The sequence below is a fragment of the Oncorhynchus nerka genome, linkage group LG20 (genome assembly GCF_034236695.1).
Source record: "Oncorhynchus nerka isolate Pitt River linkage group LG20, Oner_Uvic_2.0, whole genome shotgun sequence".
In the NCBI taxonomy this organism is placed as follows: domain Eukaryota; kingdom Metazoa; phylum Chordata; class Actinopteri; order Salmoniformes; family Salmonidae; genus Oncorhynchus; species Oncorhynchus nerka.
In genome coordinates, this window is record NC_088415.1 from 66,978,735 (window position 1) to 67,005,082 (window position 26,348).

The following is a 26,348-nucleotide window of genomic DNA, read 5'->3' on the forward strand; positions in this document are numbered from 1 at the left end:
TACTTCATATTGATTTTGTTGTGTTGATTGTTGTAATTTCCTCATAGTTTACATGATTTTATCTGACCACACAAGACAGTGTAGCTGAGAGTTACAGTTAATCATTACTTAAATAATAATGTGATAAGATCATAAAATAATGTGGTTGACTGACTGTATTGCACAGGTGATATTAATCACTCTCTCTGTATATCTGTGGTAATAATAAAATACCCCCTGTATGTGTGTGTGTGTGTCTCCACCCCTACATTTTTCTTCTCAACTCTCAATTGCATTCTCTCTTCTCCTTTCCCTCCACTATGACAGTCCTATTGTCACAGAACTATAAAGGGCAGGCGTATGGCCTACTAAACGTCTCCTACACACATTACAATGGGGACGTTCAACAAAAAGAGCTGTTAAAAAAAGCGACGTTCTTCGCAAACGACCCACCACTAGTATATTATTATGCACCTCGTAGGTGTATGCGACGGACAAAGGTGGAGGGTTGCTCAAAGTCCTGCCTATATTTTTCTGCAAACAGAATCCGTAGTACTCCACCGCTGTGTAAATGATTAAAAAAACATCAACTTTCGATATAGCGGATGACTTGACAGGAAAGAGGGAATAGGCTTGTGTTTACAAGAAGTCAGAGCTCAATGAGTGTATTGTACTCTGTAATTACATCTGCAACCTTGTACATGTGACTATTTAACTCTAAACGCTATAGGCTACTCTAAAGGACTGTATTTGGGCAGGTGTGTTACCTGTACGTGCAACCGCGTAAGGGACAAGGTTGTATTCCCTTCCTTGGTTTACTACTTCTTCCGGCACAGCTCACACAGATAGGTTGATCAAATTCTATGCAAATTAGATGTATCCAGCAGATGGGAAATATTGGTGATTAAAAACTTCACTCGCCGCATGTTGTCGCGCTTGTCTGTTCTAATGTAGGACATTTGCCAGCCTGCATTTAAACCTGCTTGCTGTCAGCCAAATAAGCGCTTTTCCTTCAGTGACAATAGTGCGGGGAGTCCACCTAAACAGGATCACAGGGAGTGAGCAGCTTCCTGGTCATAAAGAAGTGCGTCTTGCTTCAATTTCAGTGATTGCCTACGCACCGCAGTCACCACCAGAGCGGGGTTATTGACGCAGTGTGGAGTCTCCCGGCAGCATTGCCAACTCGGCTGCACTACAGACGCATCCATGAGCGAAACCGCGATGGCCGTGGTACAGCTCGATACCGAGGACCATCAATCGGAGAACGGCTTTGTGTCCCCCGAAATCGAGTCGCCGGGATTGCTCACACGCATTGACAGTTGTGTCTTGCCTTTTCTTGGGGGATTTGGGAAATACCAGAGACAGCTAATCGTGCTGACATGGATTCCGGCGTTATTCATTGGATTCAGCCAGTACTCTGATGAATTCCTTCTTGCCCAACCGAACAACACATGTGTTCCGCCTATGGCAAACACGACCAATTTGAGTAGAAGTCCTTTATTTCATGGGGCAAATAATAGTGTTCCGCGAACAGCGGCGTACGTTTATACCAATGGCACCCACAATGATACGGCTAGGCATCTGCAACATTGTATGTGCAAAGAGTGGACGTTTGAGCTGCATACCGGACTCATTCAGAATGTGGTTACCAAGGTAAGTTTCGTGGCCTGACATTGAGCAATTAATTAGGACTGCATTTCCATAGTTTACATTATGTCATATACATTCCTCCCTCTTTTCAGACGAGGTGCATTGGGTCAATTGATTTATAATAGGCTATTAGCATATTGTGGCGGGTTACCCACAGCCACGAGTAAAGGCTGTTACCAGAGGGCTTTGTCGTTTTCACATAGGTTAATAGTCGTACAATAAAACAATTCCATGTATTGTGGTCTCATATGTTTTGATTACAGACCAGCACCTGGTTTAACCGTCACACCTTCATATGAGTCAAAACATATGGCTGGTTCATGCATTGCAGCCTCCAATATCCTACTGGCGCAACAAGCCCAGGAATGGATCATAAAATGAGCTGCTGCACTGAGTACATTAATAACCTGTTCGTGGGGCTAAGAATAATAATGGTCAATAACTGGCAGTTCTGTGATCTTAATTTTAACATGCCAACAGTATTCTTAAACGAGGGATGACATTACTCTTCCGAGCAGCTGACGAGGTGTGAGCTAGAGTGGAGAGATCTCTGACCACGGCGGAATGTGCCTGTGGCCATAAAGACCCAGACCAAAGTGATACTCGAGTTTTGATTTAGAGCAAAGGGCATGTACTGTCATGCTCATTAGTGCTCCTCCGCGCGCGCCTCCCGAGAATAATGACTTCCCTGTTTTGCTATTGCCACCTGCCATATATTTAACTTAACACGCCAACACTAGTCTGCCTTTCTTTCTGAATTTATATCTGAAAAGTATACACGACTACTGTATCAAGGACTGTAGTCATCAGGTAATGGGATTTTTGCCCCTTTTCCATTGCATTTTTAGTTGTTGATAGTTCAGATTAGGGCTGTGAGATATGGCCCAAATATTATCTCATGGTATTTTTAAAAACATTGAACGGTATGACGGTATTTTTCGTTTTTGAATAATGAAAGTTCTACATTTGCTTTGAGTCGTTAGTGATCCTAGGGTGGCAACAAATACATTCTAAGTGATTTCAATTAGTCTTTCTCCAGTCTGATTGTTTTATACTGTTCAATTCAACTTCAACAAAACAAATGTCCGCACTTTTATCATTTCTGAAGTTCCTGCACCCAATTGTCATACTTGAGTAAAGATAAGCTATAGAAAATGACTCACGTGAAAGTGAGTCACCCAGTAAAATACTACTTGAGTAAGTCTAAAATTATTTTGTTTAAAATATACTTATATCAAAAGTAAATGTAATTTATACAATGTACTTAAGTATCAAAAGTGAAACTATAAATAATTCCTTATATTTAGCAAACCAGATGTCATAATTTTAAATTTTACATACGGATAGCCAGGGGCACATTACACCACTCAGACACAATTTACAAACAAAGCATTTGTGTTTAGTGAGTCCTCCAGATCAGAGGCAGTAGATGTCAAGAGAACATCCCTGGTCAAGGGTGTGAAATTTAGCCATTTTTCTGTGCTGCTAAGCATTCCAAATTTAATGAGTACTTTTTTTTTAATGAGGTACCAGGGAAAAAGTATGGAGTAAAAAGTACAATATTTTCTTCTGGAATGTAGAAAAGTATTAATTGTAAAAAATAGTGAAGTAAAAATAAAATGACTTAAGTTAAAATACTTTCAAGTACTAAAGTGCTTTACATCACTGCCACGTAGAGCTGCATGATATGGGCAAATAATCTCACACTTATTTTTAACCAAATGTTGCAATTGCGAATTAGAGAAAAAACTGTTGGAATCGTGGAAATATAATGACTATTCTATAGTTAGAATATAATAGTGGGCACTTTTGAATACAGTTTTAGATGACAACTAATTAAAATGCCAGGGAGGAGATGTGACAGGGTAGGAACTAAAGTGTTGAAAAGTGTTTCCTAGGGGACTCAGGAAGCTTTAGCTGCATTGCATATTTTCTCTTAGCTTCATGTAGCTAACGTTTTCTTGCTTTGCATATTCCTCTTTGATTTAGAAGATACTTTTGCACAAACAGCATGCTGATTTAGGGCTACACTATCGCTGGTATTATCAGGCTGTATTAGCTAGCTACGTTTGCTCTTACTCATTACATGTATTAGCTAGCTAGCTATTAGCATATCACAAGATTTAGGGCAACTTGCTAAGAAAAGACAAACTAGCTGTTTGCTGATGTAAGAAACAAACTAATACTGTCATTATAGAATGCTAGTGGATTTATATTAAGCAAAGTGAAAACAACATTGTTATCAACATTGTTGCATGTGCTGCATTGACCATGCAGACTGAACGAACGCAAGTCTCGTGGTTGAGGAACATCAAATGCGCTCCTTGAATGACAGGGGGCGTGGCTAGGTCTGTGTGGAAAGTGCTGCTGAGAGAGATGACTCAAGTAGCGAAGTAAGCTATTAAAAAATGACATTACACATGGCGTATCACATTTAACAAACCAAACATTCTAATACCGGTGGAGAAGTTAAAGTAAAAACCCAAACCGGGCCCTGCATCAATAACAGTATGTCAGAAAATATGGTATATTGCTTAGTTCAGTTGCTGTTGTAGTTCAATTCCTCTTCCTCTGGTGTTTATCGATCCGCACAGGCCTAGATCTAGGCCTCCAGCACCGAAACTCTCATCCGGAACTTCCTGTTTAGCCTATTGCAACACTCTCCTCACTCCTCACTGGTATCCCCACCAAACGACTTCAACTGAAATCTGCTGCCAGAATCCTCACCTGCATCAGGCCAACCGAACACATCACACCAATCCTAATCAATCTACACTGGGCTCCCTGTGCAATCCCGTATTAACTTTAAGACACTCCTCACCTACAAAGCTGTCCACAACCTGGCACCCACCTCCCAGTCTATGCCTCCCACTACCTCTGCTCCTCCTCTGCTGGTCTCCTCTCCAACATGGGTGCTCAGCCTTTCAGCTGCAAGGCACCCAGGTCCTGGGAATGCACTCCCCCACACACACAACATGCAGAGAGACAGTCATCTCATTCAACATCCTCCTAAGAACACACCTCTTCAAGGATTTCGATAACATTAAGCCTATAGCAGGGGTAGGCAACCCTGTTCATGAAGTGCCGTAGACTGCGTGAATTTGTTCCAACTAGTCTCCACACCTGACCAACTGAGCTAAGGGTTGCCTACCCCTGGCCTATAGTTTAGGATTGATTCTGCCCCCCCCCCCTTCTGTGTCTTTTCTGTATACCTATGTGTACCCACACCCTTACCCTAAACCCAGTCTGTAACTTATTCCCAACCCAACCCCCTAAACCCTTACCCTCTAGTCTAAACTGTATCCTCTACCCAACCCCTCTTTTATCGGTCCTGTTTTGTCTGGTCCATTCATTTAAAATTGCACTTTGATGCACTTGATTTGATCTTATGTACCAACTGCACTTGATTTGATGTAGCCCTACCTTTTAATATAATATGTTACTGAGTGCCCTGGAAGGTGTCCACCAAATAAAATGTATTTATTTATTATTATTATTATTATATACTAGGCTTAGATATACTTTTTTTTTTTAAAGTGACACAAAACAGGATTTTGCACTTTCAAAATAGACCTCACAAGGCCTACTATTTCACAAAAGGGTGTCTTTCTGTGAGAAGATATTGAGAAATCATATGGCATTCTTCTCATGGACCCCTAGCGGTATAAAAGTACATCCATAGCAGAGATGCCATTTCTGGAGGGCTGCACATCAGCAACAAAACTACGACTGTAGGCCAATGTTGTACACCCACAAATTGTTTGCTGGGCTTTGTCATTACACTTTGTCCCAGTGAGTCCTTTCTTATGTGTAGTAAGTTCTACATAGATAAACTAAACATCCTCTGGACTGAGTTAATGATTTTATATTTTTATCAAAAAGGTTGAAAACTGAAATTTAAGGTCACGTATTACTACATTTTAAATGCTATGTCCTGTGTCCCTGTCATTAGTGTTTTATGTGAGTCAAAGGTGTGTGTTTACACCTGTCGAAAGCAAACTTTTTTTTTAAGTAGCCTAGTATCTCCATCTCTGTGGGGCAGGGAAGGAAGGGGCAGTAGAGTTTGTTAGGTTTCTGTTGAAGGTACACATTCGTAATCAAACACTGTACTTCAAATACACCAGTTTACCCACAGATGCGTCATCCAGTCCAGTGTTTCTCAACTCAAGTCCATAAGTACACATTTTTGTTGTTGCCCCGGGGACAAACAGTCCTAATTCAACTCATTACATGCTTAATGATTAGTTCACATGTTGAATCATGTGTGCTTGTTGATGCTTACAAAAAATATATACTGTTGGTACTTGAGGACTGGAGTTGGGAAACACTGTAGTCTGGTCTATATTGACCTAGACCTGACATTTTGCCACAAAGGCGTAAGAGGACCAGCTTGATAAAGAGGCTGGTTTTGAAGCCTCAGTACTATACAGTCACTGTTGCAGTGACCGTATTACCGGCGGCCACGAGTCACAAAGGCAGTCAAATTCCACATGACTGTTTAGTCACGGTAATAAGACTTCTCCAAGCTCTGTTGCTGCTGCTGGTAATTAGTAGCTTACCAAACTTGCCTTGTACTCGGCACTCTATTGTTCCTCTAATCACTCTGACATCAATGCAATTGTATTTGAAACTCTAATTCAAACACTTCATGAGAGCCCATGAACTCATGTTGTGCAACATTTCTATAGGCTATGCAATTGCGGGAGGAAACAGAGTTGATGGCCACTATTAAAAAGAGGATCCCATCAGCTTTCTATAGGCTTACTATATTTCTCAACTTTCCTAATATTAAGCACATTGCTTATATTTACAACAGGAGTATAGCCTACCTGGCTGGCATGAAAATGAACCATGGGGAAAAGCGTCCTGCATTCGCTATTTAAGTGCATAGATGACATGTATTTTTTCCCCTGCCCATTTCGATACAGGTGCATGATAATGCTCCATTCTACATCTAAACAAATGGCACACATATATATATTATTTAGTCGTAAAGACCAGATTAAATCAAGAATAGTCTGATCGGTGCCAACATTAGCCTTTCAATTGTGAGTTCTATATTATCACTTGAATGATAAGAAACAATGCGTTTTTATTGTAATTTTTTAAAATCCGAGTCGCACACCTCATGTTGCCTAGCCCATAGGCCTATGTGTTTTAATAAGGTTTGTATAACTAAATTGGCAAAATGAATTCTTAATGAAGCATAATAATCTGCTTTACAAGGGGTGTAGAGTCTAACTGACATATATAAGCAGAGTGTGAGTTTCAAGTTTGAGGAAGATCATTTTCACCATAAATGCACCTTTTATAATAAAATCTGTACATTTATAATTGCATTTCCGGTCGCTTTTGATAATGGAGTTTTCAACTAATGGAACATTCGAACGTAAAGCCTATCAACATGTGCGCATTGCTGCGTTTTTATTATTTTAGTGTAAGAGCTGTTTGAAAAGACTGCCTGGTTTGGTGGGATGGAGTTTTGGCCTGCATGTCGATGTCATCAGAAGGTAAATGAGTTAATAGACCATTTAAGAAACCACCTGCCAATAAATAACAGCTAGTTTTCAGTTTTCCGCTCGCCACTCAGAGTTCTTGTTTGGGAAATTGCTCTTTGCAAACATGTTTTGAAAACAATCACAGTAAGGTACTTAATTGTTGCCCATAAATAATTTGATAGAGATACAAATGTCTGCATTGGACTTTTGACATTTAAAAAAACAAAACAATATCTAACAATGTTGCATCATTCCACCTCCTCTCTTGGACTAAGTAGTATAGCTACTGATATTTGTGTTGGTGTTCCTGTTGACACTGGCACCAGGGCAAGGCAGTTCTTGACACGGCCGAGCAGTTGGTGACAAAAACTAGGTGTCCCTTTTCCTAAGCAAGCATTCCACAAACCAACAAGGTCGTCCCCAGAAGGAATTGATTCTCAGGCTAATTGACCAATCCAATCCCACTTAAAGGACCTCCATTATAAGCCCACTCCCTTTCCCTAGACTCCTGGTCTGACATGCGATAACCAGGAAGTGACACACACGATGACATAAAGTGATGACACCGCAGTCCTTGGTGTGTTTTAGATTACGTAGGAATAACGGCACATGATTCCGTCTGAAAATTCTGTGTCTCCGTATCCTTCAGGGGTGGATCAGAGTGCCGACACCATGTCGTTTTCCTGTCACAATGTACCGGAACACACCGAAAACGTCTCATCTCAGACTTAACTCTTTCTAAAAGAAATCAAAGGAATTACTTTGGCAAAGTCTCTTGGAGTAGGCCTCGGCATAGCAATACAGTAAGAGGATATCTCCTTGAATAGTTATAGTACATCATAGTAATAATGTAATGAGAGTTTGGCTATATCGTCTTTTAAATATTAATAGTAGAGCAACAGAATGGATTTCCACGGTAACGTCTCCTTGAATAGTCATGGCATAGTAACTGTGCTCCTCAGTGCAACTCTCCCCCCCATTGCTTTGTTCAGAGAAGGATTTGATAACGCTAGGCTCAGAGGAGGAGCGGATAGGGGCTGATGGGGGATCCAGACTGGCTGGTGTGGATGTGGAGGCCCATCCTAATTGAGACCTTGGGCTCCTCGGGGACTCGGTTAATTGGACTGAGCTGAATAAAATAAAACGAGCCTGGGTCATTACAGCGAGACAGAGGGTCTCCCACTCTCCCTGCTTAATCTCATACCGCTCATATATTCTACCTTACATTTAGATGGCAGCAGCATCACACAGCCAGTTTTATGGCTCTACTCCTATCATCACATTCTATCTAGACCAGTGGTCGCCCACCCGTCAATCACGATAGACTGGTCGATCTTCAAGACATTCCAAGTTGATCACCAGACATGCGCTCCGCCTACCGGGAGGGCCCGGGAGATCTGTGCGTCTACTGCACTGGTCAATTGGATAGCTCAAATCACAGGTTCCTACAGAGCTTCCACGTCCGTGGCCACAGCAAAGTTTGTGATGGGCTACTAGCCTACGTAAGATTTAATACATTTTAAAATCATGACCAGAGAGAGACTGTCAAAGTATACAGCAAAGAGCTGCTGTTTTTATGAGTTCATGTTTTAAGTTTTTATTCAGCACTGTATACACTGTTTTCATTCAACACTCTTACAAAACATAAAAGCTGCAATAAATAAGTAGCCAAGTGTATCGATAGCCCTCTGTTTTTATTATTATTTATTATCACCTCGTCAAGTGTATTTTAATATCGAACCAGCTAGCTAGCTAATGATAGCTAGCCATGCATTCAGTAGCTAGCTAGCTAGCTTACCTAACAGATATGCAATAAAAATATGCTCTTACTCAGAGCTGCATCAATTTCTTTAAAGTACGGGCAGTACTGGGGGTTTGAGCAAATTGTTGTTGTTGTGCTTAATGCTCTGTCGATAGTTTATTTGTTCACAGTACTTCGCTGCGTCGCCAAATGTTTACTTGACGGCTGGACATTCCTCACACACCTGCTTAAATATTTATTCCCAAACTTTTTATGGTTGTGAATCATTTCCTCGAAATGGCGCTGGAAGCGCAGCTCCCCCAACACAGATTTGAGGCATAATGTCTCCTCTCTTGCCCAGTGCCTGGTTTTCTTCGACTTGGGTGCCATATTTTAAATTGCTGCTGCGGTTTCCACGTGTGTTGTTGTGGTAGGCGGAAGTAGTGTGTGACAAGTACATCTGGGAACAGACCAAATATATTATCAAACTCCCTCAGTGATATTTTTTTATTTGGGGGGGAGAAGCCTTATCCCATGCGGATCGTTCATTAAAATCACTGATGTGCAATAGTAAAACACACATTACCCACATCCTGTAATATTAAATCCGACCGAATAGGGTTCAAGACAACTGGGAACGCTTGGGGGAAAAAAACTGGATCCAACTTCCAAGTCAAACTCTTTCTAGAGCTCCGTCTTTCTAACATGAAGATCACTGACCTCATGATTTGACTTCACATTTTTTGGGGGGTGGGGGAGAGTTCCTAGTTGTCTTGAAAGCACCATGACCATCAGAAGCAGTTAACATCAGTCCAGTAAAATAAAAATAAAAGCTAGGTATTTCAATTCATCCTCTGCAGTTCCTTGCAAATGCTACACTAACTGATTTATTTTGTTATCAAAGCATGAGCATTTAAATATAATATGGTCTGAGAATAACACTATTGGCAGGCCAGGCATATAGCCAATATACTGTGATCGTGAATTAAGCCTACTGCCCAAACCACATTTCTACAGAACTGTTGTATTAAGTTCATGTTTTTTAAGTCATGTAAAAAATCAAATCTGAGGGTTAGACCTCGGCTTGCTTTTTGACTGTGAAAGTGATCTTGACTTAGAAAATGTTGGTGGCCACTGATCTAGACTATACTGACTAAAAACCCCAGTGTGGTCAAGGAATGTTGTGGTTGTCCATATTAATTGCAGAGTTAGTGGTTGGAGAAGGCAGAGAAGGGGGAACAGCACTTCTTAAAATGTAGCTGTAGAAGTATCTAGGTGGGACTGTTGTATAGTAATTTCTCTAGCATAAGCCACCTCCAACATCGTTTTAGAGAATTTGGCAGTACGTCCAACCGGCCTCACATCCGCAGACCACGTGTTTGGCGGCGTGTGGGCGAGTGATTTGCTGATGTAAACAGAGTGCCCCATGTTGACTGTGGGGTTATGGTATGGATAGGCATTAGCCACAGACAAACGTAATTTTGTTTGATCAGTGGCAATTTGAATGCACAGAGATACTGTGATGAGATCCTGAGGCCCATTGAGCATGTTTGTGATGCTCTGTATGTCAGCCTGTTCCATTTCCCGCCAATATCTGAGGCAATTGGTGATCACACCAGATACTGACTGGGTTTCTGATCCACGCCCCTACCTTTAAAAAATACATTTAAAAAAAGGTATTTGTGACCAACAGAGGCATAGCTGTATTCCAAGATGTGAAATCCATTGATTATGGCCTAATGAATTTATTTAAGTTGACTGATTTCCTTATATGAACTGTAACTCAGTAAAATCTTTGAAATAGTTGTTTCGTTTTTATATTTCTGTAGTATAACAGCATGCAGTAATTCCTCAAATTTAAATAAGAAATGTTAGAATATACAGCTCCCCAAGCTTGCACCCCTATTCTCTCATACACGTTATGTGTATATGTCCAAGCAGATATCTTTTTCGTTTTTTACAAAAGTCTTTATTCTTTACCTGTAGAAAAAGATGAACTGTATGTTATGACACCTCACTTACTTTCATACAAGTACGGCGAGATAAGGTTTGCACCCAATTCCACTGTAGTGACAGAGTAGCAGGACTGGATAATGGCCCCCACAATGCCATGTGAGTGAATACAAGAACCCTTAGCCTTTAAGAATCTCTATCTTCCATATACTGGCCTGCCCTGTCTTATCCACAGACCCAGGATCAGGGTGGAACAGCAGGAGACCGACACATCTGTTTTGGATAGACGCAAACACACACGTCAGGTGGGAGGAAAAGAGGCCTGCCTGTGGCACTGAAAGATAAAGCTTTGTACAGGCGTTGTATGTTTGTATGTGCTGGCAGGAGTTAGATTCTGATAAGAGGTGTGTTTTTGAGCAGAGAGGCAGTAAACATGCAACTAAATATGTGACCCGTCTCAGCCTTTGGCCCTGGTCACAGTGGTTTTAGGATTAATTGATGTCATGTCATCAGAGGGAAGTAGCTCCTTTCTCTCAAGCCCTCTCTCTGCAGGATGACAAACAGTAAGATGTATATTTAAAAAAAACATTGATTTATATGGTTCTTCAGTTCTGGTAATATAGCTGATTAGACTGGAGCACTTTGTGTAAGAGACAGAGAGAAGGAGCTATGAGAGTCAGGCAGTACAGTAATCGTTCACTGCATGCCGACACACTACAAGGACAAAAGCCTCTCGTTTCATCCACTATCCGCCCAATAATGTTGTCTAGTCTCTCTCTACATAGTACATGGTGACTCATACCCAGTATGCTATTACCTTAGTGTACACACACCCAAACTGAAGAATGTCTTGTGAACCTTGATGTGTTTGACTATGTCTTGTGTATACACTTTCAGGATATGGTAAGAATGTCTCGAGTGTCGTCATGCTTCCTGCAGAACTCGAAGACAAGTCTTTTTGTTTTAGTTTGATCTGATCAAGTCTCTCTCTCTCTCTCAGAAAGTGGTCTGACGGACACTGGTACCATTTTTCACTGTGTGCTCTGTCATGGAAACACACACACACACACAGCAGGCCTTCATAAGGAGATTGTGGTGTGGTAGAAGACTGTTGTCCCTTTGCTGTCACTGTTCTCCAAGGCTAAAACCATTCATTTCAGTAGAGGAATAATGGTACTTTTCTTCAGACTGTTAATTTATTTGTGCCCCCGAGAGAAAATGTGCCCCGTTTATTTCCATGAATGTTAACAGTAGAGACTTGACCTGAGTTGGTTTTTGAATGGATGTCACCATTGTCTGCTCAGCATGTAAATTGTATGTCCCAGACAGTCCCGTTGAACATTTCTGTCATTTGTTTAACCTTTGTAACTTGAGAATTGATTCTGGTATGATATTTATCTGGGATATTATCTCAAAATCTTCACATAATAGCTCTAGAATATGGCATTTCTAACCTAGGGGATTTCTCAATGAGTTGCATATTAATTATCAAAATGATCTCACTGATGGTACAGTTGTGGGTTTATATTTTTGGATACTCTTTCTATGACAGATGTATCGGTAATGGAAGGTCTTTGACGTCTCTGTCACTCACACCTCCACCTACTCTCCTATATTCCCTGATCCCAGAGATGAAAGAATCCTTCTAAACATATACTGTTAATTAGGAAAGAACTGATAACCAAGGTGAGTCTGTTGCTAGGTGGTAACTATGCATCAGTCTCTCTACTCCACTCTCCCTCTCTTCAGTCCCTGTCAGGCATATAATTTCTCGCTCTTTTTCCCTTAATATAGTTCCTTATTCTCATTCTCATTCTTTCTCTTTCCAATCCTCATTCACTTTCAAGCATTTGATTACCTCCCCCACCTACCTCTTTCTACTCCCTTCCGCTCTTTAGTTAGACATGTACTGTACATGTAGCTGTAGTTGGTGCATAGCGTCCTTGTCAGGGCCAGTCCGAATCACTGATGCAGAGTGACCATTGGGGTTAAACGAATCAGAATCACTGATGCAGGGTGACCGCTGGGGTTAAACGAATCAGAATCACTGATGCAGGGTGACCGCTGGGGTTAAACGACAGACACAGCAGCGGGGTTTATACAGGGAGGCTCCTGTCCCCCTCTGTCTCGTCCCAGAACTGGGGCTGTCACTCGGGGCCAGTGTTCAGGGCCTGCTGCCACACACAGACCCAGAGCACAAATAGGACTTTTGTCCTTCCACTTGCCTGTCAAACTAATGGATTAGTAAGGCATTGCCTTCTAACACAGAGCCTTCAATTCAGCTCTCTGCAATGACCCTTACAATAGTGTGTGAGTGAATGAGTGCACGAAAGGAAGCATGGTTAGGCTTTTTATCATGGTTAACATTTTAAGATTCGCTTTAAGACATACTGTTCCTCTAACTAAGATGTGGTCAAGCTTCTTGCCCGGTCATCTCTTTCTTTGCTGATTTAATGGTTAAGGTTACTTTCAACCTTGCAGTCGTCAACTGCTTTGAACCGCATGAATCGGTCATGCTTAGTCAGTCACCTCGACCGCGTGGTCTGGTTGGTCCCCTATTCTGCACAGTCATGAGTTCTCCATATCCCATGGTCTTCTTCACAGTCCCAGCGCTGAAGCGCAAACACACACGCCACACTTTCAACACGCTAGTTTGACACAGACCAAGACAGAGCAGACTTCCTTGGCTTTTTTTTTTAATGTGGTATTGCGCAACATTGAGTAACTTGTTTGCCTCCCGTCTTGGTCTTGATCCATAGTGACATCGATACTGAAGGTATGAATGACATGGCATACATGTGTCTCATGATCACTACATGGTGGCAATGAGTAATCCTCCAGAAGTTTCCACTCTGAACACAACAGGTTATAAGAGGTTATAAACCCTGATCGCCTAAAGACATTGAGTTTCAAAGGAGAAGTGCAAACCCAGTCCCCACTTCATATCCATTGTTATATTCCTTCCTCATATTTGTATGCACAGAGGGGGCTCCAGACCAGAGTACCAGGAACCTAGTAACCATCCCCAATAGACTGCTTCTCAGTTCAGTCACAGCTGCATTGGACTCAAATTGTTGGGTGATAGTGGAGTGGATAAGTCACAGATTTGGGGTGAAATTATCATCAGTTTTCTCAAAAGTGAGTTTATTCATCTACTTTATGTACTGTGCACATACAGCACTTGTACAGGAACTGTGACCCCGTATACGATTAGTTGTACATTGTCTAATAAATCTATCTACTTAATTAATGTTGTGTGAGATTTGTTCAAAGTTGATTTGTTCTGTTCATATATGTATGCAACTACTATATCTATAAATAAATCAAATGCAAATCATCTAGAGTGGCAGAGTATGCTTTGCATTCTGGGAATCCCACTGTTGCTGGGGTAGTGGACTACAGTACACAGCCGGAGGGAGAGTACACAGACAGAGTGTATATGTAATTATAGCCTACGCACAGAGGGAGATCTAGGCGCTGGAAGAGGAAACGCTGCATTATAGGCTATAGTACATTTACATGGCTGAACCATTTTTAATGGAGGCTGTAAAACAATGTTTCTGTGTTTTGCTGAGTCTCTCTGGTAAAGGCAGTGTTGGCAAAGTGGGAGTTTGGTTAGGGGAAACTGGATTGGGAACAGGGGTTTTGTTGCCCGTTTCAAAGCCCTATAGCAAGGTAGCTAATGCGTTTGGTCCCCATACTGTCTGACAAATAATGTATGTGCTTCATTTTAGTTATTGTATGTATTGAGTAACACACTCTGTGCAGAAAATCCTCCTTCTAGTAATAGTCGGGGCTTGTTTATTCTTTTGAGGTGCAATGCCTGCTAGAGGGGGGGGAATGGGCTGCCCACTGCTCTTACACCATAACTGAAGAGTGCATACTTGACTGCAAACTCTGGACACTTCTCCTAACATGGTGGGGTGCTAGTGTGTCAATGCGAAAAAATTACAATTATACTTTTACTTCCTCTACTTCCACCATTATCAACACTAGTACTAACAATTCAATGCTGTCTGTGTGTGTGTTTGTGGCAATAAATGAGTGACTTGAGTGTCTCCTGCTGCATCATTGTCCCTGTGATCGGGGACCCGGGGCGATTGTCTCTAGTTTAAACCTGCACCTTTCTGAGTTCACCGACCAACAGGTGGCACACTTCTTTTTTTTTTCCATGGTCATTCGAGACGGATTAGAGCCGATTAACCCTGACTGCCTTGCTGAGGCTCAAAGGCAACACCACCACTTCAGGTGACTGCCACTCCAGGAGCTCTGCTTCTCATCTGATGCTTCTCATCAGTGCTGATTACTCGCACCTCAATACCCCAGTCCAGCTTGTTCGATCATGTATTGCAGGCAGTCCTGTAGCTGTTAAGACTACAAAGTTGGGCTGGTTGGTCTAGGGACTCACGGGTCTGCCTTCGCGTGTCTGCTCACCGGCATCCTGATTCGAGCCGGATTAGAGACAATTAACCTGGAGAAATGACCAGTAGGGGCTAGTCACCGTCCTCTCAGCTCCCCAGCCAACTCTTGGTCTTGGATCAGGGCGGTCCTGACCAGAGTTATGCTCTGGATAAGAGCGTCTGCTAAATGACTTAAATGTAAATGTAAATGTTATGCAAGCACACACCGGCGAGAAGAGGATGGCGGGAATGACAGCGGCCTGCTCAGGAGGCTCACCTACCCGGAGAGATCTTTTGACGTGCTCATTGAAGCTTTCGACCGGCCCAATCCTTAGTCACAGGCCTCAGGCGTCCAAGGTCTCCTGGAGACGCTGGAGATGGAGAAGCTTACTCTTACCACACGGATGCAGCCGCTGTGGCTTCCACGTACCCACCTCAGCAGCTAGTACAGCCCCTGAGCCAGCAGCTGCACCAGCAGAGATGACCAGGACAAGCCCCGAGCCAGTAGCTGTATCTAGGTACTACCGCCTACACGTACCCACCTCCGCATCCAGTGTTACCCACCTGACCAGCCTCGGCCAAGGTTGCCACAGTACCTGCCACGGATCGGCGCCTTCTTGCACCTAGAGACACTGTCGCTCCCTGATTTCAACAAAGATGACAGGAGTTTGCTCTCTTCAAGATGGCCCTCAAACCTGTTGCTCCCCGATGAGGACGCATTGGTCAAGTTTCACCACTTTCTCGACCACCTCAAGCTGCCTGATCCCCGTCTCATGGCCATCTCACTCCATGACCCAGTGCCATACACCGCTGCCATGGCAGACCTTGAGCAGCAATGGGGCCAGCTACATTACCTTGCCCTGGAGATCTGTCACCATGAAGTTGCAAGACATCCGGCCAGGGGACACAAGGCTACTGTCAGTTTTATTTTCTCATCAAGACCTTAGTGAGCATGCCCTGTTCACTTTGGCCCAGGGGTAATCGAGTCCTGTGGCTCCAAAGTTGTCTTCTGGGGAAGCTCTGAATACAGGGCCAACGTCAGTCACATGCATGCATGCATTCCTGCCTGCAAGCACTTGTACCCAGCACAATGGCTGAAGATGGAAGCAGAGTGCCAGAGCAGCCAGTGCCATTAAACAATGGGACAAGCCTGCAGCCTTTGAGCAGAAACACCCCGGTGCTGCTATACTATGGGGCTTCAAAGGCACAGGAACTACCACTTACACAGCCCACAGCAGAGGCCAACGTGTATTGCCCCTGTGCAAAAGCAAGGACAACCACCTCATCAGGTGTTAGAGATTCAACTCAATGACTGTCGAGCAGAGCCTCGAGTGGCTGAAGGACAAGAGCCACTGTCGACGGTGCAGCCAAGCTCACCGTGAGGCTCTGTGTAACTTCAGGAGACTATCTGTGGTGGATAGCACCTCGTTGTACTCCATTAAGTGCACACGTAGAAGTATAGGTCCAAATATCCCGACACCTCTTCATAGCCAGCGGTTGTTCAGATGGATCAGGCAACACCACCACCTCAGGCGACTGCCACTTCAGGAGCTGAACCAAGTGACACCTCTGCTTCTTATCAGTGCTGATTACTCGCACCTCATCACCCCAGTCCAGCTTGTTCGATCATGTTTTGCAGGCAGTCATGTAGCTGTTAAGACAAAGCTGAACTTGTTGGTCCAGGGACCCACGGATCTGCTGCATCCACCAGCCGAGATTCCCCACAGCAAATGCAGCACCCCCTGCTGTGCTCACAGGGCAGCTATCCAGGCAATGGACACCAGCCTGCAATCACCCTGATCACACAGGGCGGCGCAGCGCTTCTAGAGACAATCAAATTGTATTTGTCACATGAGCCGAATACAACTGGTGTAGATCTAACTGTGAAATGCTTACTTATAATCCCTTAACCAACAGCTGTGACTGAGCCTGGGCTCAGAACTCAGTGTCTCTGGTGGCAGAGTTGGTTAGGCAGTTTTCATGTTATCCAGAGCGTTGGTGACTGTAACTGTTTAATTACGCTTTTTTTGCTGACGTTTACTGACACTGGCCATATTCAAAGGGTGTTGAGCGCTTGTAAATGATTTATTCTGCACTGTGGACACTCAAACGCGAGTGCCCCCGAATTCAGAGTAAATAGTCAGAGCGAATTTATGAAAGCACCCGATTGTCAAATGAGAAAGCAGAACAACTATACCATTTAGCTAAGCTAAGAATGATGGGAATAATCAAATCAATAAACGTTGGGTAGGTAGTGAGCCTATAGTTAATATACTGGCAAGTATGATGTTTAAGTAGCCAACTAACATTTAGGTAGCTAGCTACAACATACCAGTACATACTGCTATACTGAGACGCTGTGGTTCGTAAGGACAGTGTAGCTAACAAATTGTCAGCCAATATAACATATAAGGTAACTTATTTGAAAAGTCATTCGTTTATTACATTGCTCAACATTTTCATAACATTTGTCATAATTAGTTAAAGCAATGAATTTGTATCCGCTCTCATTGTACTTCGACTGCATATTTTCCGCCATTTTCTTAATCTGGAAACAATGTGAACCATGTCCATTTCATGAAGAATTGAATTATGGTTCTAAACTACAGAATTAGTGTCCTTTGTGTGTGTGCCTCTTATTTCTTCTTAAACTTGTCATACTAACTATATCCATACTATGACCAATAAACATACTATATACTCAATCACGTCACAGATAGTGCTGTAAGTATGAATATTTGAGCAAAGCTTATGACTTGGGTGACTGGAGTCTTTGACAATTTTTTTTGGGGGGGGGCTTCCTCTTACACCATCTAGTATAGAGGTCCTGGATGGTAGGAAACTTGGCCCCAGTGATGTTCTGGGACGTACGCACTCTGAAAAGTCGTTAGCATTGTCATGCCCTCTTCACGACTGTCTTGGTGTGTTTGGACCATTTTGACGTTTGTTGGTGATGTGGACACCAAGGAACTTGAAGCTCTCAAACCCACTCCACTACAGTCCTGTCTGTGTGTTCGGCCCTCTATTTCCTGTAGTCCACAATCTTCTTTTGTCCCTTTTGCCTTCTGGTAGACAGTCATTGTAAATAAGAATTTGTTCTTAACTGACTTGCCTAGTTAAATAAATAGTCAGGGATTGTTTATTTTGTGTTGTAAGGCCTGCTGGAGGGAGTATGGGCTGCTCTAAGAACATGCTAGGACATTTCTCCCAACTGTTGAACCAGCCCACCTGATCCCAGGCCAATGGGCGGGTTAGGCAGGGATAATTACAAAAACATAGTTCCACCCTAACAGGTCTTAGTTCTTCCAAGAGAGATGTGGATACCTTCATTCAAGTGGAGTACACTTTAGCAGAAGATTGCATACTGTACTGCAAACTCTGGACACTTCTCCTAACATGGGTGGAGTGCTAGTGCATCAAAGAAAAAAATAAAATAAATAGCTTCCACCATTATCAACAATAGTACTAACAATTCAATGCTGTGTTTGTGGCAATAAATGAGTGACTTGAGTCTCCTGCTGGGTCATTTTCCCTGTGACCGGGGACCCGAGGTGATTTGTCTGTAGTTTAAACCAGCACTTTTCTGAGTTCACCAACCATCAGGTGGTGCTTTTTTTCCACCTTGGCTGAGATAATTAATTCCAGTCTGAATATGAAATGGTTGATGTTAACGTGTTCTTTCTCCCTACGCCGTATTATGGCTGCCCTCTCTGTGTGTGTGTTTCAGATGTGTCGTTTCTGCTTTATCCGGACCCATCTGTTGTTTACATTGGATGGCCAATAGTAGCCTAACCTTCACATGTTCTTTAATCTTCCTTTACAGTGGAGTCTGGTGTGTGACTCGGCATGGAAGGTCCACATCGCTAAGTTCTCTCTGCTTGTGGGCTCCATATTCGGATACCTGGTCTTTGGGGTCCTGGCAGACTGGTGAGTTTTATTTCTAACTACTACATAATAAAGTTAATATATTTGAATAGACATTCAGTTCAGGAGTGTTCAGTGTGTTTCTTGCTGATGCACCGAAACTATAAAATACCTTAAGGGGCTGACTCGAAGTCTTCAGCTTGTATTGTTTTAAATATGGGACATCTCCCCCCCTTGTCTCTCTCCCCTCCCTCCATCCTCAGGTTTGGTCGCCACCCGGTCCTGATCATCTCGGTCCTGTTCATGCTGGTGTTCGGTCTGACCGTGGCCTTCTCGGTAAACGTTCCCATGTTCAGCACCTTGCGCTTCTTCGAGGGCTTCTGCCTGGCAGGCATCATCCTCTCCCTCTACATCCTCAGTAAGTCTTCAGTAAGTCCTGCAGGCCTAGTACACCGTGCTTTTCTCCATGCCTTTGCTATGCTGTACAGTCAATTGATTTATCTGTTTTGTGAGAATTTCAATTAGTGTTGTGGTAATGGATGTGCTGCAGTGTGGGCAGTTGTTGGTTTCCATAGCCTGGTCTTTGTGGAGTGTGTTATATTAAACAGACCCCCATGTCTTGAGTTGGCGTTGGGATTCTATATATCAACAGATGGTGTTATGACTATGAGTAGGGCCATATTACCTGACTAGGGGCTACATCCCAAATGGCACCCTATTCTCTAGGGCTCTTGTTAAAAGTGGTGTACTATGTACAGTAGGGAATAGAGTGCCATTTGGGACCCAGATTAGAGAAAACCCTAGTGACGAGGTGTAAATATGGTGTGAGGGGTGTGTTCTTTCCAACAGCTGCTGTTCGTTCTAGTTGCCTGTAAACTGTTAGGACTGTTAGGCCCCTGTATCACTGGAGAGGACTGCAAGCGTTTCAGAAGGAGCTGTGGAAACCTTTCGCCCCACAGAGCGAGACGCTGCCTATCCTATGTGGGTTATGTAGATGCTGTTGCAGCAGCTTTCATAGGTTTCCTAGCTATCGATCTGTGTTGTCACTCATCCCCATTTCCACCAGGCCTCTGCGTTGATAGCGATGACTGCAAGTATATGTACCTGTGTGGAAACCTAAGTTGTGTCTAAAATGGCACCCTATTCTCTATATAGTACCCTACTTTGAACCAGGGCTCTGTGTCAGTAGTAGCACACTATATAGGGAACAGAGTACCACTTCAGACGCAGCCCTAGCCTTTCCAATGTGGGTCATGTTTGTGGAGGGTCAGCAGAGGGTCAGAGGCTGTTGAATATGTACTAAACACAGAGGGAGGCAAAGCAGCAATAAGGTACCTGCAGCCTGTCTGGTCTATTACACGGAACACTGTCAGAGCTGTGTCAGGCTCACCCTTTTGATGGGGTCAGTTACACTAGGTTTGTTTTGGTCTGGGTTATAGTTCTAGGAAAGACGACATCACATTACTGGTAGACTGAGTGGAAAGTTATCTAAATGTTTTTTTTTTTTTAATTTAAGGTCATCCCAGCTTGACTTTGCCTGTGTTCCTGTGGAGCCAAATACCCTTGATCAAAGTGCCTTTCAGTGTAAATGTATCCTCGGATAGCATACAGCTTCTATTTTAAAGGGCGTGACCTCCTTCTGAGGAGGTATCAACTGACAGAGAATTGCTGACTTTCCACTTTTTGGAAGTCCCTCCGAAGCACTCCCAACAAGTGCAGAACAGCTTTGAAATGAGTGCAGTTTTTCTAAATCAAGCTCACTTCCTTGGTTTGTACTCTCATTACTGTTAACCAATAGACTGAGTGACAGATACTGAGATGGAAACAGAGGAGGTGGCAAGGTGATAACCTGTCCGCTCCGCTGTACTCTCTGGCCTTGCCCACTGCAGTGCTTCACTGGGACTGTGTGTACTGTACACTCCATAACAGTCAGAGAGATGAATCCTTGTGACCTTTTCTCTCCACAGTAAAGGTTTGATGAGTGATAATCTGCCCTAGAAAGCTGTTCCAGTCGGTCCTGGCGCTCATTCCCGCTGAAATGCATTTACCCAGCTAGCGAGGAGAGGGTGGGGTGGGGTGGAGGAGGAGATGATAACGTCCTGATAACTAGTCTTGTGGTTGATGTGCAGGGGGCGGAACGGAAGGGGGGCAGAGCCAGGGGGCCCCTTGTCATTCTAATTTACTCCACACCGTCTACCTTGAAAAGCCTCTCAATGTTCCCAAAATAGACGGCTGGGACCTTCTGTCAGGTTGTTTTGTGTTTGATAATTGCATTCAATGGTTGCTTGTTTACATAGCTTTCGCAAAGTCATCTCACTGTATGCTGACTAGATACTGTGTATGTATGGACACAATTAAATTAAGGCCCACCCTCTTGTCTGTCTCGCCAACTCTTTTGTCCCCCTCCACCCTCTTTTTCTCTCGCTCTCTCTCTCCAGTCTCCACCTCTCCGCCCTGTCTTTCTCTATCCTGTTTTTCCACTCATTATCAACTGCCATCCCAGTGATTGCTGAGTAAATACTGTAGAGTGTACGTACGCTCTAAGGAGTGCCACTGAATCACTCCGGCAACGGTGGTAAAAGACTATGTACGAACCTGGAGTTCAAACCGACTGCCTTTCATTCTCCAACAGTGTTGTTGAGGAACACACAGCAGAGAGGCAGAGCAAGGATATGGGGATTTTCCACAAAGGTTATGTGCTGAGAGGATTCATTATGTCGGGACTACATTGGCTGTCTACTTGTTAAAACTATCACACGGTCATCACACATTTAGAGTGATTGGTATAATTGATTTGTAGCATACCCATGGTTTGGCTGTGCTATATTTGCTTAACAGATTTGTCTAGATTATGTCTGAACTCGCCATTCAAGTTGTGCAAATGACAACCAATACAGTTTGGAATAATTACTCTATGGAATGGGTGGAGTTTTCTTTATTTTTTACCAGCTAGTCAAGTCATTTAAGTTGAGCTATACCGTTGCCTATATTGTTGTTGTTAATGTGGAGGCAGAATACGCCACATTCTGCGTCTCCCCTCTGTATTGCCACAACTCTACTTATGCGGGTTCTCTTCAGATATTGGCACTGTTGTTATCCAAACCCTATATCACTAAATTCATAATACTGTTATGTACAGGATAGGCATATTTAGACTTTCCAAAAAAGTTATATTCACAAAACATCTACATTTTTCAGGGCAAATTGAAGAATTGTGTATGCCAGGTATCTAGACTCTCATATCAACACAGCTGAGACGTGTGGTGGGGGAAAACCTGGGAAGAACCATGTAGTATTTGGCTCATGGATAGTTCAAGATGTACTGTTAAGGAGTGTAGGCGAGGCTACTCCTTTAAAATGTCCAAGGACTTCATATGTTCTGTTCAGAGGTAACTGGCTGGCAACCAAAACTGTCATTCTCAATCTAAACGTGAATGGATTCTCAATTGCCATACGGTTGTAGAAACATAAATCCCTCTACTTTCATATCACATCAATATCATTTCAAATTTGCAAAATTCACTGAGTGTACAAAACATTAAGGACACCTTTCTAATATGTAGTCGTCCCCACACCAGAAAAGCCTCAATTTGTCTGGGCATGGACTCTTCAAGGTGTAAACTTTTCCACAGGCATGCTGGCTCATGTTGACTCCAATGCTTCCCACAGTTGTCACATTGGCTGGCTGTCCTTTGGGTGGTGGACCATTCTTGATACACACAGGAAACTGTTGAGCATGAAAAACGCAGCAGCATTGCAGTTCTTGACCCAATCCGTTGCGCCTGGAACCTGCTACCAGACCCCATTCAAAGGCACTTATCTTGTCTTGCCCATTCATCCTCTGAATGGCACACATACACAATCCACGTCTCAATTTTCTCCAGGCTTAAAAATCCTTCTTTAAACTGTATCCTCCCCTTCATATTTTTTTCTGTGTATTTTTGGGAGGTATTTTATTAGGATCCCCATTAGCTGCTTTTGCAAAAGCAGCAACTACTCTTCCTGGGGTTCAACACAAAACATGAAACATAATACAGAACATCAATAGACAAGAACAGCTCAAAGACAGAACTATATAAAAAAAAATGTGAATGCACACCTACATATCAATGCATACACACTAACTATCTAGGTCAAATATGGGAGAGGCGTTGTGCCGCAAGGTGTTGCTTTATCTGTTTTTTGAAGCCAGGGTTGCTGTTTATTTGAGCAATATACTACTGTACACTTTCTTGAATTTGTTCAGGATTTGGGGATTGTGAAAAGACCCCTGGTGGCATGTCTCATGGGATAAGTGTGTGTCAGAACTGTGCGTAAATTGACTATGCAAACAATTTGGGATTTTCAACACAATGTTTCTTATAAAATGAAGTGATGCAGTCAGTCTTTCATAAACTCTTAGCCAATAGAGACTGGCATGCATAATATTTATATCAGCCCTCTGATTACAATTAAGAGCAAAATGTGTCGCTCTGTTCTGGGCCAGCTGCAGCCATCTAAGTTGTCTTTCCTTGCAGCACTGGAGCACAAGGCTGGACAATAATCAAGATTAGACAAAACTAGAACCTGCAGAACTTGCTTTTTGGAGTGTGGTGTCAAAAAAGCAGAGCATCTCTTTATTACGGTCAGACCTTTCCCTATCTTTACAACCATTGAATCTATATGTTTTGATCATGACAGTTTACAATCTAAAGTAACGCCAAGTAATTTAGTCTCCTCAACTTGTTCTACAGCCACACCATTAATTACCATATTCAGCTGAGGTCTAGAACTTAAGGAATGATTTGTACCAAATGCAATGCTCTTAGTTTTAGAGATGTCCAGGACCGGTTTATTACTGGCCAAACATTCCAGAACAGACTGTTAACTCTTTGTTAAGAGTTTCAGGGACTTCATTAGCTGTGCTTGTGGTTACTGATGTGTATATGGTTGAATCACCAGCATACATAGACACACATGCTTTGTTCAATGCCAGTGGCAGGTCATTGGCCTAGAGAGCGGTACACCACACGTTACATGTTTGACATGAGAGAAGCTTCCATTAAAGAGAACCCTTTGAGTTCTATTAGATTGCCATATCGTGGATTCAGAGCTGAGGTTGAAAAGCCATAACACAAGTTCTTTTCAACCACCGGTTATGGTCAATAATATCAAAGGCTGCACAGACATCTAACAGTACAGCTCCCACAGTCTTATTTATCAATTTATTTCAACCGATCAGTCATTTGTGTCAGTGCAGTACACGTTGAGTGCCCTTCTCCATAAGCATGCTGAAAGCCTGTTGTTAATTTGTTTACAGATAAATAGCATTGTATTTGGTCAAACACAATTTTTTTCCAACAGTTTGCTAAGAGCTGGCAGCAAGCTTATAGGTCTGCTGTTAGAACCAATAAAGGCCGCTTTACCGCTATTGGGTAGCGGAATTACTTTGGCTTGTCTCCAAGCCTGAGGACAACGACTTTCCTCTAGGCTCAGATAAAAAACATATGACAGATAGGAGTGGCTATCGAGACAGCAACCATCCTCAGTTGCTTTCCATCTAAGTTGTCAATGCCAGGAAGTTTGTCATTTTTGATTGATGATTTTTCCACCTCTCCCACACTAACTTTACAAAATTAAAAATTTCACTGCTTTTCTTTCATTATTAGATTTTTTGTATGCATGAATACAATTGCTCACTGTTCATTTGTTGACATTTCCCGCCTAAGTTTGTCCACTTTGCAAATGAAATAATCATACAAAATAATTGGCAACATCAAATGGATTTGTGATGAATAAGGCCATCTGATTTGATGAAAGATGGAGTTGAATTTTCTTTCTGCCCATAATTTAATTTCAAGTACTTAACAAGTGACCTCAATAAAGGATCATAGCTTTCATCTGGGTTCACCACCTTGTCAGTCCATGTCATGGAAAGAGCAGGTGTCCTTAATGTTTTCCACACACAGTGTACACTGGTTTTAACCTGTTTAACACAGTTGCAGCCGACAGCATTACATCTTTTTTTTCTGGGATCCTTCTTTTGTTTCACACGGGTATTCGGAGATGCTAGATGGCTAATTAGAACAGGTGGTCACCTCTGTCTTCCGTAAACAATCGTTCTAACATGGAAATATGGCCGCGTGGGAACCCTAACCCTATAAAGATGTGTGGTAATTTATCCTTTTAATCTTAACCATAACATCAGCAAGAAAGAATTGTCAAGTTCCAAAACGCTTACAAAACTGTATCGCAAGCGAGGCATAGCCTATTAACGTTTGGACAGAGCTTCGGGGCAGTGTTGGCGCATCGGTGTATATGGCAGAAATGTAAGTGAATAGACTCTAATGCGCTAGCGTTACCGTCAATGAAATGTGCTAGGTCAACGGTACATGATTGGACCAAGGGAGTGACCATACACCAAAGGTATTTCATCGTGGTTGTGTCACCTTGCCTTGCACTCCCAAGATTTCCCACGTCAATGGAATCCTTTCTTCTTCCTTCTCCTAAAGTGTGGCTGTGAGTGCGTAGTCATAATCTTGTTGGTCTGATTTTTGCTTTGTTAATCGTACACAAACGTCAATCTAGACAGAGGGACTGTAATCCAGGTAAAACTTTGCAGGGTTCACTGTCAACAACGGTATTTCCCCATGGAAACCACCATGGAAGCTACTGTCTTTAAAAAAAAAATTTGTGTGGTTTCATCTTACCTAGAGACACGACGCAGACACGACGCAGTGCTGCACTATATGGAGCTGATTGACATACTCTCTGTGTGACTTGGGATTTCCCCTGGTGACTCAAAAGGCTCTGGAGTGTGTGACAGTAATTCCCCTTTAATTACGTAGGAAAAGTGCTCCCTTCCATCTAGCTTCCATCTGTCATTCCCCGCCTGAAAGTATTGGACATGGTATGTTTGGGCACTGGCTGCTGCTTAGGGGCCTTACTGTACCTGCATGGGGAAACACTGAGGGTATGGTTAGTAAGAGAATATAACCAACCTCCTCTCTGTTTCCCCCTCCCTTAATGATATCCCCAGTGCTTGCCAGCCAGCCATTCAGTGAGCTCTACGGCGGGCGGTAAGCCCCGGTAGGGGAGAGGTTTGTGTAAATGCCTTTGTTCGCTGCACTGGCCTGTCAGATTCGGACAGGGCTGATGTGAGGCTCCTGACACAACCCCTATCACCATCCAGACAAGGGAGAGGGAGAGCAATGGGAGAAACAGAAAGGCAGCGCGCTAGAGAGAGACTGAGGGTGGGGCAAATGGAGCAAGGGATCGGAATAT

The 26,348-nt window shown here is 43.0% G+C and overlaps 1 protein-coding gene across 1 annotated transcript in view; it reads left to right on the forward strand.

Moving 5' to 3' along the window:
* Positions 1–578: 578 nt before the first annotated feature.
* Positions 579–26,348, forward strand: part of LOC115102996 (solute carrier family 22 member 23-like) — a 66,430-nt gene continuing 40,660 nt past the window's right edge. Inside the window, exons 1-3 of the mRNA XM_029623518.2 lie at positions 579–1,632; positions 19,045–19,148; positions 19,349–19,503. Coding sequence (XP_029479378.2) covers positions 1,186–1,632; positions 19,045–19,148; positions 19,349–19,503 — 706 coding nt within the window. The 5' untranslated portion in view covers positions 579–1,185. The remainder of the gene's footprint in view (positions 1,633–19,044; positions 19,149–19,348; positions 19,504–26,348) is intronic.